Below are 11,639 nucleotides of genomic sequence, written 5' to 3' on the forward strand. Positions count from 1 at the left end.
TACATATATATATGGGATAATGTGGGATTAAGAGAGTTGATTTTTTAAAAATGTTTCTAACCAGAATTTTAGTATTTATATTTATTTATATATTCATACAATCAAATATACCAACATTTTATAACACAGAATGAACCTGAAAATTCAGTACATTTTATGTCTTACCAAAACCTGAAATATATGGTGGTTTAACTATTTGAAGTCATGTCATCTGACGTCAGTGTCCATGCAAATACTGGTTTGCACAAACCTGCAATTTGGCATTTTTATGTTTAAGAGACATGAAAAAGGTTATTTAAAACATCAGGCTTGCAGAAAGTCACAACTAGTCTTTCTATAAAACTGATCAAAACTGTGCTGGAAAGCTGTGGAAAGTTGCCACATATATGGAAAGCAAAAACCTGATGCTGGCTTTATGTTGTATTCTTATATAAGAGGTTTTTGTGATGAGAAAAGCCAGCATATCTATAACTTATACAGTACATCTTTGCTGAGGTAGCATTTCATGGAAACCAATTTTCCCATGATCACATTCAGCGTTTGCCACGGTGCTGGGGTTTAGTATTGATTTTCAGACACATCTCATTACACACGTGGTGTCAACATTTAATAGCAAAAGAAAAGGATTCTCCATCAGCACAGGAGCATGTTATTCTTACCACAGCTCCTGAGGAGGGCCAAAATTAATACAAAGGAACATGGATGAGTATCCTGTACGTGATCTCTCAAGGAACCATAGATGGGCTGCATGTGTGAATGAGCATTCACGGTTAGTCATTACTGTCTGATGCACTATGAAGGGGTCTTGATTCCTTGTCACCGTTCTTGCATAAAATGCTTTATAAAGGGATACGATTCTCCTTTGGTGCTCCATAGAAGAAAGAAAGTCATTTGGGTTTCAACGACATGAGGGTGAGTAAATGATGGCATAATTTTCATTTCTGGGTGAACTATTTGTTCAAGCACTGAGAGTTAACAGCAGCAGTAAGTGGCTGCTGCAGGTCCAGTGTGCTGCTGATAAGATCACAGCAGAGCCGTTTGGAGCTGATGAATTCTGGGCTCTGTTGGCAAAGCCTGGTGTTTACAGCTGTAATGCGGTCACCAATCGCTGCTACATCTGAGAGAGATGTGTACTCGTGAGACCCTTGTGAGTCCTTCTTACACAAGTACAAACACACAGATCACTGTGTAGACTTAGTACATAACACCCAATGTTATGCAATCATGATTATGCAGAAATTTCTACTATGAACGTACTTTTGAAAAGTTTCCCAGCACAAAATGTATCAAAACTAGGGCTACTCGGTCAAATAAAAAAAAAAGAATTAATTAAAACAAAAAGCAGATTACTTATTCATATTAATAACAAATAATCACACATACTACTTTTTTTTTGAGAAAAAGGGATTTTACGTATGTGTCAGACTCAGAGGGCATGATTACTGTGATAAAAAAATTAATTATACTAAATTATCACATTAAATTAAAATCCCCAATCAAAACTAAACAAAGAAAAATGTTTAATTAAAGGGTATCTGCAAGCTCCAAAGGATGGCTCACTGCTGACCTCATGGGGTGAATGATTGTATCGATGTGGTGAATGATTTGGCTACTAGTCCAAATTAAAATATAATACAATCTCAATTTCTACCAAAACATTTATGTTTTTTTTTGCCAGTTATATTGAGGTGAATGAGACTGTAAAATGATGCTACATGTCTCAACACAAAATGTATTTCTGTATTTACTGTCATTTGGAAAATGCTGAGGTAAAAGTTGCCTCTGATGCAATTTTAAAAGGTCAAACATTACAGCAAAATCAAAATATGTCATATATACAAACAACTTACTAACAGTTTGTGTTAAGGTATGTATCCCATTTCACAACAGGATTATTATAATTAACTAAAACCAAATCATTTTTTGTTATTTGAAATAGAATAAATGTTAACTGAAATGCAATAAAATTTAAAAAACTTAAAAGTGAATTTATTTGAGCTTTTTCATTTTCATTTAGTGAAAATTTTCATTGTTCTTTTTCATTTCATTTTCATTTCATTTATTTTAACTTAATGTACTAAAATAACAAAAAAAAACTAAAATAAAAATGTCACAACAGGATTATTATAATTAACTAAAACCAAATCATTTTTTGTTATTTGAAATAGAATAAATGTTAACTGAAATGCAATAAAATTTAAAAAAAACTTAAAAGTGAATTCATTTGAGCTTTTTCATTTTCATTTAGTGAACATTTTCATTGTTCTTTTTCATTTCATTTAATTCATTTATTTTAACTTAATGTACTAAAATAACAAAAAAAAACTAAAATAAAAATGTATAAAAACTATACAGACATAAAAAAAAAAACTAAAATGACAAAAACATACAAAAAAATTACTAAAATGAAAATATAAAATATAAAAAAACTAATTCAAAATATTAATAAAAACTATAATAGTACCTCACAATCCCATTTTCCCCTCACAATTTCCTGTTCAATATAATTTGAACCGGTACTATCCAAAGCGACTTCAATTCAAACTCAACTTAATGTACTAAAATAACAAAAAAAAACTAAAATAAAAATGTATAAAAACTATACAGACATAAAAAAAAAACTAAAATGACAAAAACATACAAAAAAATTACTAAAATGAAAATATAAAATATAAAAAAACTAATTCAAAATATTAATAAAAACTATAATAGTACCTCACAATCCCATTTTCCCCTCACAATTTCCTGTTCAATATAATTTGAACCGGTACTATCCAAAGCGACTTCAATTCAAACTCAAATATTCAAATATTTTATCAGTTCATCCGTTTCTAAGGAATCAAAGATTCCAAAGATTGTTATGGTCTACCACATGCTCTGCATATGCATGTCTGATCACCTATAGATTATATCATATCTGTGATCTACTCTAATATCTGCATCACAACAGTAATTTTCTGAAGTAAAGCAGCAATCCTTCCAAACTTCATGGGAGGACAGATACAGCTCATTCTCCTACCTGAGGCTGAGGCAAAGCATGCTGGGATATGAGGAGACCAGATGGTGCTGTAGATGACACCCTCATGACCCTGCAGGGAGCTCACTAACTGACACCCATGTCCTTGTTATGGTCTACCACATGCTCTGCATATGCATGTCTGATCACCTATAGATTATATAATATCTGTGATCTACTCTAATATCTGCATCACAACAGTAATTTTCTGAAGTAAAGCAGCAATCCTTCCAAACTTCATGGGAGGACAGATACAGCTCATTCTCCTACCTGAGGCTGAGGCAAAGCATGCTGGGATATGAGGAGACCAGATGGTGCTGTAGATGACACCCTCATGACCCTGCAGGGAGCTCACTAACTGACATCGCTCCGGATCCCACTGTGTGCAAAACAGGACAACCATGGAACCCATTTTATGTCAACAAGTAACAACATTAATAGTATGCTTGATCACCAGTGCAGAGAAAGAAAAAGTTTTCTTTTATTCTTATTATTTGCATATAGATTGAACTAGGCCTCATTAAAAAAAAAAAAAATGTCTGCATATATTCACCTTCTAAAACAAATTCCACTTACCACTTTGGCCGTGTGGTCCCAAGACCCTGATACCACCAGGTTCTCCCCGTGTCTGACTCCAGTCTACTGAATACACCTACACCAAGGCCAGAAGTTTTGCAGTTCAGAAGTTATGAAGTGCTAAATGCAGGGAGCTTTAACATGAACTATTGAGAGTGTGAACTCACCTCTTGTGTGTGCCCTTTCAGCACCTGCAGAAGACCTTGCGTGTGGGCCGTGTCCCAGATCTGCAAAGATCCATCACCTCCTCCCGTCACCAGCACATGTTCATTGTTCTCACTCCATGTCACATCGAAGAGCCCATCATTCCAGTCAAAACTGTGTATGAGACAAAAAGATACTCAACCTCTATTTAATGATCAGTCACATCTCCTCTGCATACCTGCATCTACGGTGGCCTTAAAAACTTTCTCCTATAGTCTAAAGACGTTTTGCAGTCCAGAAGTTATGAAGTGCTAAGAGCAGGAAGCTTTAATTTGTGCTGTTTTGAAAGTTGAGAGTGTGAACTCACCTCTTGTGTGTGCCCTTTCAGCACCCGCAGAAGACCTTGCGGGTCGGTCGTGTCCTGGATCTGCAAAGATCCATCACCTCCTCCCGTCACCAGCACATGTTCATTGTTCTCGCTCCACGTCACATCGAAGAGCCCATCATTCCAGTCAAAACTGCTCATTAGACAAAAAGATACTCAACCTCTACTTAATGATCTACCACTTCTCCTTGACTCCACATACCTGCAAGATGACATGCATCTACAGTGGCTTTAAAAATGTATAATTTCATGACAATTAAGAACATTTCTCCTACATTCTAATTATTTATTGCAATATATATTTTACATGGTAGTATTTGCAGGATGATTTTCATTACTTTATAATAACAATGTCATAATGAAAGAAAATATTGGTTTTAAAACAGACCTCATAAAATTTTTATATATATATATATATACACACGTACTGGTCAAAAAGTAATAGCCTGAATACACTGTAAGTCGCTTTGGATAAAAGCGTCTGCTAAATGCATAAATTATTAATTGATTCCATAATACTGAGATGACGCACAGGCGATCGTGGATGCCAGAAAAGGTGGACAATTTCTTTAATGTACGTTCATGCAATATTCCAAAAATGACCTGCTATTCCATAATACGGAGATGACGCACAGGCGATCGTGGATGCCAGAAAAGGTGAAATCTCCACCGCATATCCATGACGGCCTGGAGATTTAAATGACTTCATACTCTCTAATAACGCAGAAATAACGCCTAGGTCATTGCACTATAAACACTAAAGTCCACCAAACAATTGTCGACAACGGCGAAAGCTTGATAAATGCTCAATAATCAATGCAACGGTACATTAAGAAATCAATACGTTTGCCAGATACTGTTACATTTAGCGCAAACATGTGTACATACCAGTTGTTTACTTCCGCGTTTTGACTGCGTGTAAAACGCAAAGCTATGATTGGTTAGATGTGGATGGCGTACATCATGCAGATTGGCGAAGTAGTTTTGATATAATATATCATGTTATATTTTCTTTTTTATTCTATGTGATTTTATAAAATAGAAATAGAGCAAAACATATTTTGAAAATGTCAGTTGTACGTAGTCTGCAGAAAACGAGTGTCTGAACGAAGAACAAGCGGCAGCTAAAAATGATCTCGCACCAGATGGCAGCATTTCTCTAATAAAGACCCATTTGTTGTCTTTTCAGACTTCACACATCACAATTTAAAATATATCTATATGGATTTGCTGTTATCACATTTTAAAAGTTTGGTAGAACAGTTCATGATCATCATAATCTTTATGGTTTGCAACTGGAGAAAATACATAAGCAAATATCTTATTTTAAAATTCACATTCATGTAGGCCTACTCAATACATCCTCTTCAGTATATTAAATATTACAGATAATACCAAACAGTTAAGGTTAAAAAGTCAAAATGACTGTGCCTGTGCCCTAGAGCCTAGAATATGATCTATGTGAGCTGATCATATCTATATGCTGCTTTTATCTTTCGGTCTGGAGTATGAAACACATCTTGTTGTAGCTAAACCATTTCGATGCGTGGAAACTAATGAAGCTGACAGGCTTACTGACCATGTTCACACCGCTGACTCTTTTCCTATGTGATGTTTTGGGGAGATCATGTGCGCCCTTGATATATGACGGCCACTTCAAAGGCAGGGGCCCGGCGTGAGAACCAGCCGCTCTAAAGCAGATAGCCGGCGGATTTATGGCCCCACACTTTTCCCATGACTGCCGGTGGGTAGCAGGCGCTGTTTGCCTTAATCCCCATTCACTTGGAAATGCTGATACTTTTTCTCTTAAGGAATTTAATGGTGTGACAGTGATTTACTAATGTAAATCTGTCTAACAGACCCTGGCATAAAGGGAGTGGATTAGGCCGGCATAAAGACCCATTTTAGTGAGGAGTGACTAGTGTCGTTGTGCTTTCATGTGGCGCACACTATACTGCAGTCCGACCGGCGGTTTGTTCAGGCCCGCCAGAGCAGCTACATATGTTTTGACTTGAGCTGTCCCTGAGGGACCAAGGGGAACCTTGAGGGACCTTGTCTTTAAATAACAGTAAACATCAAATGAGAACTGCTTAAATGTTATTAAGAAAGGGTTGCAATGTAAACAAATTTGGCATTGAGACAAAAACAAAAGTGAACATATTTAAAATTGCTGGCGATTATGTAAGTTGACAGTGTTTGTAGTTGTTACCTTTAAAAAATTTCTTTTTTTGATTCAGTTCCTTTCAATTTCATTTTTATATTTTTGACTAACAAAACCAGTTAATTTAAATGTTAGATGTTACCACTTAACATATTTTAGGTTACCTAAAATGTTCGACACTGATAATTGAAATCATTGCAGCATCTAATTTGGCATTGGGAGATTTTATAAACAAACATGAACATTTAAAATGGCTGGTGATTATGTAATGTTTGTATGTTGAATGTTAGTGTGTGTGTGGTTTTATTCAATAAATGTTTGTCGCTTACTTTAAAGTTTGTCGACAGATTTATAACTGTTGAAGTGGCACTTATAATTGCAGTTGTTTGTTTCACTTCATTGGCTTCTTTTGCATTATAAGAAAAACACATAAAAGAACACAACTATTTTTTTCCACCATAGAATTTCAATAACTCACATTATGCTATGGGAAAACAATTACTTTCTCTCATAACATTCCAGGATCTGTTGTGGTGAAAGCAAATGGAATGATGGTTTTGTGGCATATGTGTCAGAATGAAAAAAAACAACAACAACAACAAAAAAAACACCCAGTTTTTCGAGGACATGTTTTTTTCTTTTTTGCATAGAAAATGTTACAGCTTACAGAGCGTGGTAGGGTTATTAAAAAGGTAACAAAGTTACAGTAGTAGAAAATCTCACATATGAGTATTAGTGAATATTATTATTTTTTTTTTTTAATTCAGTAGGCCTATTGTGTAAAGTGGAGAAGATCCTGTCTCCCCCAATAAAACAGCAGTGGTTGAAGTGCATCATACCAACTCCTCGTCTAATTTCAGTATAAACTCTAGTTACAATCTTACACATATACATATTTACAAACTGGATTGTTAAATCATAGATTACACAACTGATTCACACCTCACTTTAGTGATTATCTGCAAAACCTTTGGCTTGTCTTTGAATAAGCGGTTCTGTTTTACTCTAAAGCTACTGGTTTGTGTGTGTTTGTGAAAATCACATGTGCTTATTCTAATGAGAAATATCAAAGCATACATCTCAAATGCAGCATAAAAACAACAACAACAACAACAAAAAAAACACCCAGTTTCTTCGAGGACATGTTTTTTTCTTTTTTGCATAGAAAATGTTACAGCTTACAGAGCGTGGTAGGGTTATTAAAAAGGTAACAAAGTTACAGTAGTAGAAAATCTCACATATGAGTATTAGTGAATATTATTATTTTTTTTTTTTAATTCAGTAGGCCTATTGTGTAAAGTGGAGAAGATCCTGTCTCCCCCAATAAAACAGCAGTGGTTGAAGTGCATCATACCAACTCCTCGTCTAATTTCAGTATAAACTCTAGTTACAATCTTACACATATACATATTTACAAACTGGATTGTTAAATCATAGATTACACAACTGATTCACACCTCACTTTAGTGATTATCTGCAAAACCTTTGGCTTGTCTTTGAATAAGCGGTTCTGTTTTACTCTAAAGCTACTGGTTTGTGTGTGTTTGTGAAAATCACATGTGCTTATTCTAATGAGAAATATCAAAGCATACATCTCAAATGCAGCATTTTAGCAGTGTTTATGCAGGCACTGTTACACAGTACAGCCCTTTACATGAAGTTAAAACAGTAACTGATTTTTTCTTCAAAAATTAAAATCGCTCTTCATCCTTATGGGTTTCCACGCAGCTTGAGGTGTAAAGTATGTCTTTCTTTCCCTCCTAGAAAGTTGGCTTATGTTTCATGTTGCATATGTACACAAGCGTAGAGAGAAAAAAAAAACAAGGTGCTGACCAAAGCAGGCACAATAGATGTTTTCTTTCCTTTATGTACAAAGTGTGTAACACGTCCAGATGCAACAAGAACAAATCCAACACTTAAAACGCTCCCACTTCAGTCCCCCACGGTCGGTATGGTTTACTGCTGCTTCCGCTGTTCTGTTGGGATGTGGTGGATGTGGAAACGGAAGGGCTCGCGGAGGAAGAAGCCACCGAAGATGCTGTTACGCTGGGGCTGAAGAGCGGGAATCCTCCGGGAAATGTTAGAGGGAAGGTTTGTGCCGCGGCAGCAGCGGCCGCCGCATGAACGGTCGCCGATATTGAAAGCAGTGAGGTGGACAGCGGCGGAACGCAAGGAGCGACGCTACCTGTAGAGGGTGCTCTGAGTGCGGAGTCACTGTGGGTGAAGGAGGAGGTCAAAAGGGCTGCGCCCCTCTGAGGAACCTCAGACAGCCTGCTAGAGGAGCTCTCTGAGGACGGAAGTCCGCTTTGTTGCAGGAACGCTGCCGGGATGGGATGCAAAGCTGCGGCCCAGTGATGAGGGTGGAGGGCCTGCTGGTGATGGGTCATTGATGTGGTCATGGCAGCCGCTTCCCTCTGCGAGGCGCAGCTGCTGAGGTGAGAAACCAAGCGGATGCGGAGGGGATCGCTGGAGTCCAGACCTTCAACGGAGCTCAAATACCTCGCCACTTCAGTTAGACACTCCCGAAAGCCGATACTCATGAAGTCCATGGCCAGAGAATGAGCATCAAAATATCCTGAGAGAGCGAGAGAGAGAACAATGAAAACATGAATGCCATGCTTCTCTGGCAAGAGGAGAACTGATCCACCGACTAAGCCTGGTTTCTCCCAAAGTTTTGTCTCCATTTCTATCACCTGATTGAGTTTGGGTTCCTTGTCACTGATGTAGTTTGGGTTTAAAAGATATTCAGTAATACTGTATTATCGATTTGACTGCACAGACACCAATCGATGAGAACAAAACTTGAACTTAATTGAGCTGAATGATGACACTAGAGCTGCTTTAAAGGAGACATATTATGCCCCTTTTTACAATATGTAATATATGTCTCTGGTGTCCCCAGAATGTGTCTGTGAAGTTTCAGCTCAAAATACTCCGCAGATCATTTATTATATCAATGCAAATGAGCTGCTGCTTCCCGCCCCCTTTTCCAGAATAGAGCCATTACAGCTGGCACCTGTTAAAAACATCTGTTTTGGTTCTGATTAGCATGTTTATCGTGCTGAAATCATGCGTTTTAAACCATATGAGTTTAAACTTCTGATATATGGTTTTCTGAGCGCACACAACCGAAGCACACGGACAGAAAGCGGCTATCACAGCATGTGAGTACTAAACTAAGTTCTCATTCACACGCAAGTTTACATTAAAAACACACATGAGTTACAATAACAGTCGGTTATGTCTGTGAAGGTAAACTGCTGGGAATCGACTTTGTTTCATAATTTATGAATTTTGAAACCATGACACTGTTATTGAACTGAAATAAATCAACACTGAACTGAGTTGAGCTGAATAATGACACTATTGTCTTCTGTAGAGCTGATTATAGCTGAATTGAACTCATTTCATATTTGATCAACTTTTCACTGTTATTGAATTAAACTGAATAAACACTTAACTGACTCGAGCTGAATAAAGGCACTATTGTCTTGTGTAGAGATGCTTTATTGCTGAATTGTACTCGTTTAATAATTGATGAACTTTATTGAACTGAATTTAATTAACACTGAACTGACAAGCTGAATAATGACACTATTGTCTCTGTAGAGCTGCTTTTCATCAGAAGTTGAATTTCTCAAGTTTGAATCACTGATTCTGTTATTTTCCTACTTATTACTGTGAAGCTGCTTTGAAACAATTCAAGCGCTAAATAAATGAAGCTGACTTGATTTGACTTGAAGCTTTAATCATGACGAGTCAAATGCAACTCCACTGTGTTTGAGAGGCTAAACCTAAGCAGACCGGGATTGTGACCTGACCTGTTTGTATGTTTGTTTTGTCTCCCCAGTGCTTCGGTTTTAACACTCATTGGAAAGCCCTAACAAACCCCCAACAGTGCAGCCTGTGAATGTGGCCCCACTCCCCTCCCATGGATTTATGAAAGCAAACACAATCCCAGGGTGAAGTGCTTCTTTTGTCCTGCCGGCACTTTCCCACGAGTTCAATCCTACCATTAACATTGATTTCCACTTTAATCTGGTCAAAAGGGAACTCCGTACTCAAATTTCACTACAGTGTTAGGTTGCGTGCAAAACAGGAGCCAATAACAAGCAGACTACCTTTTCCTCCTGTGGCCTGGAGCATCTTCAAGTGATCCACAGTCATCTGCAATATTTCCGCCTTCTCTAACTTGGCAGATCCCTTGGGAGAAGCAATAGGATATGTGAGGGGTTTTTAATATGATAGCTTTGACAACATCCTCTTCCACTTAGTTTTAATTTATTATAATTATTATTATTATTAGAACTAATACTTTCATAATGCATATAGAAAGCATGCAAGGGCTGAAGCAGAAATGTGAACTCACCTGTTTCTCAAATGCTATTGGCACCAAACGACGCAACTCTGATAAACTATTATTTATTCGGTCCCTTCGTCTTTTCTCAATGATCTGCAATTTATAAAATAATTTTGCAGTGTAATGTATCAGTGTTTTGAATACATTTAAAAAAATTTTTTTTAACAAATATAAAAAAGTAAGGAATTACCCCTCTCCGCTTCTTTCTAGCCATGACTTGAGATGTTGTGGTGGGTGAGCCACATCTTATAAATGAACCATTGCTTTGACTTTGGGGGGAAAAGAGGATGAAAACTTATCAGTGCACTGTATAAAGAGTTAATAGATGTTACCAAAAATAACTTTTTTTTTATTCAGTCATATTAAATTATATTTTTGATTTTTGACTAATAAAACCAGTTAATTTAGATGTTACCACATGAAACATATTTTAGGTTACCTAAAATGCTTGACAGTGATAATTATTAACACTTCATTATAACTTTCACTGTTACGTTATTAACAAACAAAATGACTCAATACAATGCTTAAAAGACCATTAATAGATGTATATCCTACACTCAAATAGTTAGAAATATCTGTAACATTTTACAATAATGTTTAGTAAGCATTACTGTAAAAATGGTAACATGCAATTACAAATTGCAAATAAAATTTCTACTTGATCTAACCCGTAAAATTGATTGTTTGTACAATCTAATGTAGTCAGTTTGATATAGTCATATTAAACAATAATATGAACTTAATGAAATTAACTTGAATTAAATACTACCACATTAAGCACATTATTTTTAGGTTACATAACAGTATATAAATTACTAACATTATTTAGGTTAAATATTATTTTATGTAAAGTCATTATATATGAAATATATTCAGTTTAAATTTCTATGATACACGAATCTAAGATTAAGCATCAAAACCAAACTTAATTATTAATTATACTTTAGAAATTAAAAGAACTCAAATATTTATAAAATGTTTATAAATTATATAG

At 36.1% G+C, this 11,639-nt stretch overlaps 1 protein-coding gene and 1 pseudogene across 1 annotated transcript in view; both read right to left on the reverse strand.

Moving 5' to 3' along the window:
* The window catches only part of LOC107716987 (peroxisomal targeting signal 2 receptor-like), an 18,310-nt pseudogene extending 13,480 nt beyond the window's left edge, over positions 1 to 4,830 (reverse strand).
* Positions 4,831 to 7,405: 2,575 nt separating this feature from the next.
* LOC107717129 (hairy/enhancer-of-split related with YRPW motif protein 2) overlaps positions 7,406 to 11,639 on the reverse strand; it is a 5,067-nt gene continuing 833 nt past the window's right edge. Inside the window, exons 2-5 of the mRNA XM_016523798.1 lie at positions 10,833 to 10,911; positions 10,652 to 10,735; positions 10,404 to 10,485; positions 7,406 to 8,857 (exon numbers count right to left, since the gene is read on the reverse strand). Of these exons, the coding sequence (XP_016379284.1) occupies positions 8,199 to 8,857; positions 10,404 to 10,485; positions 10,652 to 10,735; positions 10,833 to 10,911 (904 nt within the window). The 3' untranslated portion in view covers positions 7,406 to 8,198. The remainder of the gene's footprint in view (positions 8,858 to 10,403; positions 10,486 to 10,651; positions 10,736 to 10,832; positions 10,912 to 11,639) is intronic.

Source organism: Sinocyclocheilus rhinocerous, unplaced genomic scaffold (assembly GCF_001515625.1).
Source record: "Sinocyclocheilus rhinocerous isolate Xijiao unplaced genomic scaffold, SAMN03320098_v1.1 scaffold1874, whole genome shotgun sequence".
In the NCBI taxonomy this organism is placed as follows: Eukaryota; Metazoa; Chordata; class Actinopteri; order Cypriniformes; family Cyprinidae; genus Sinocyclocheilus; species Sinocyclocheilus rhinocerous.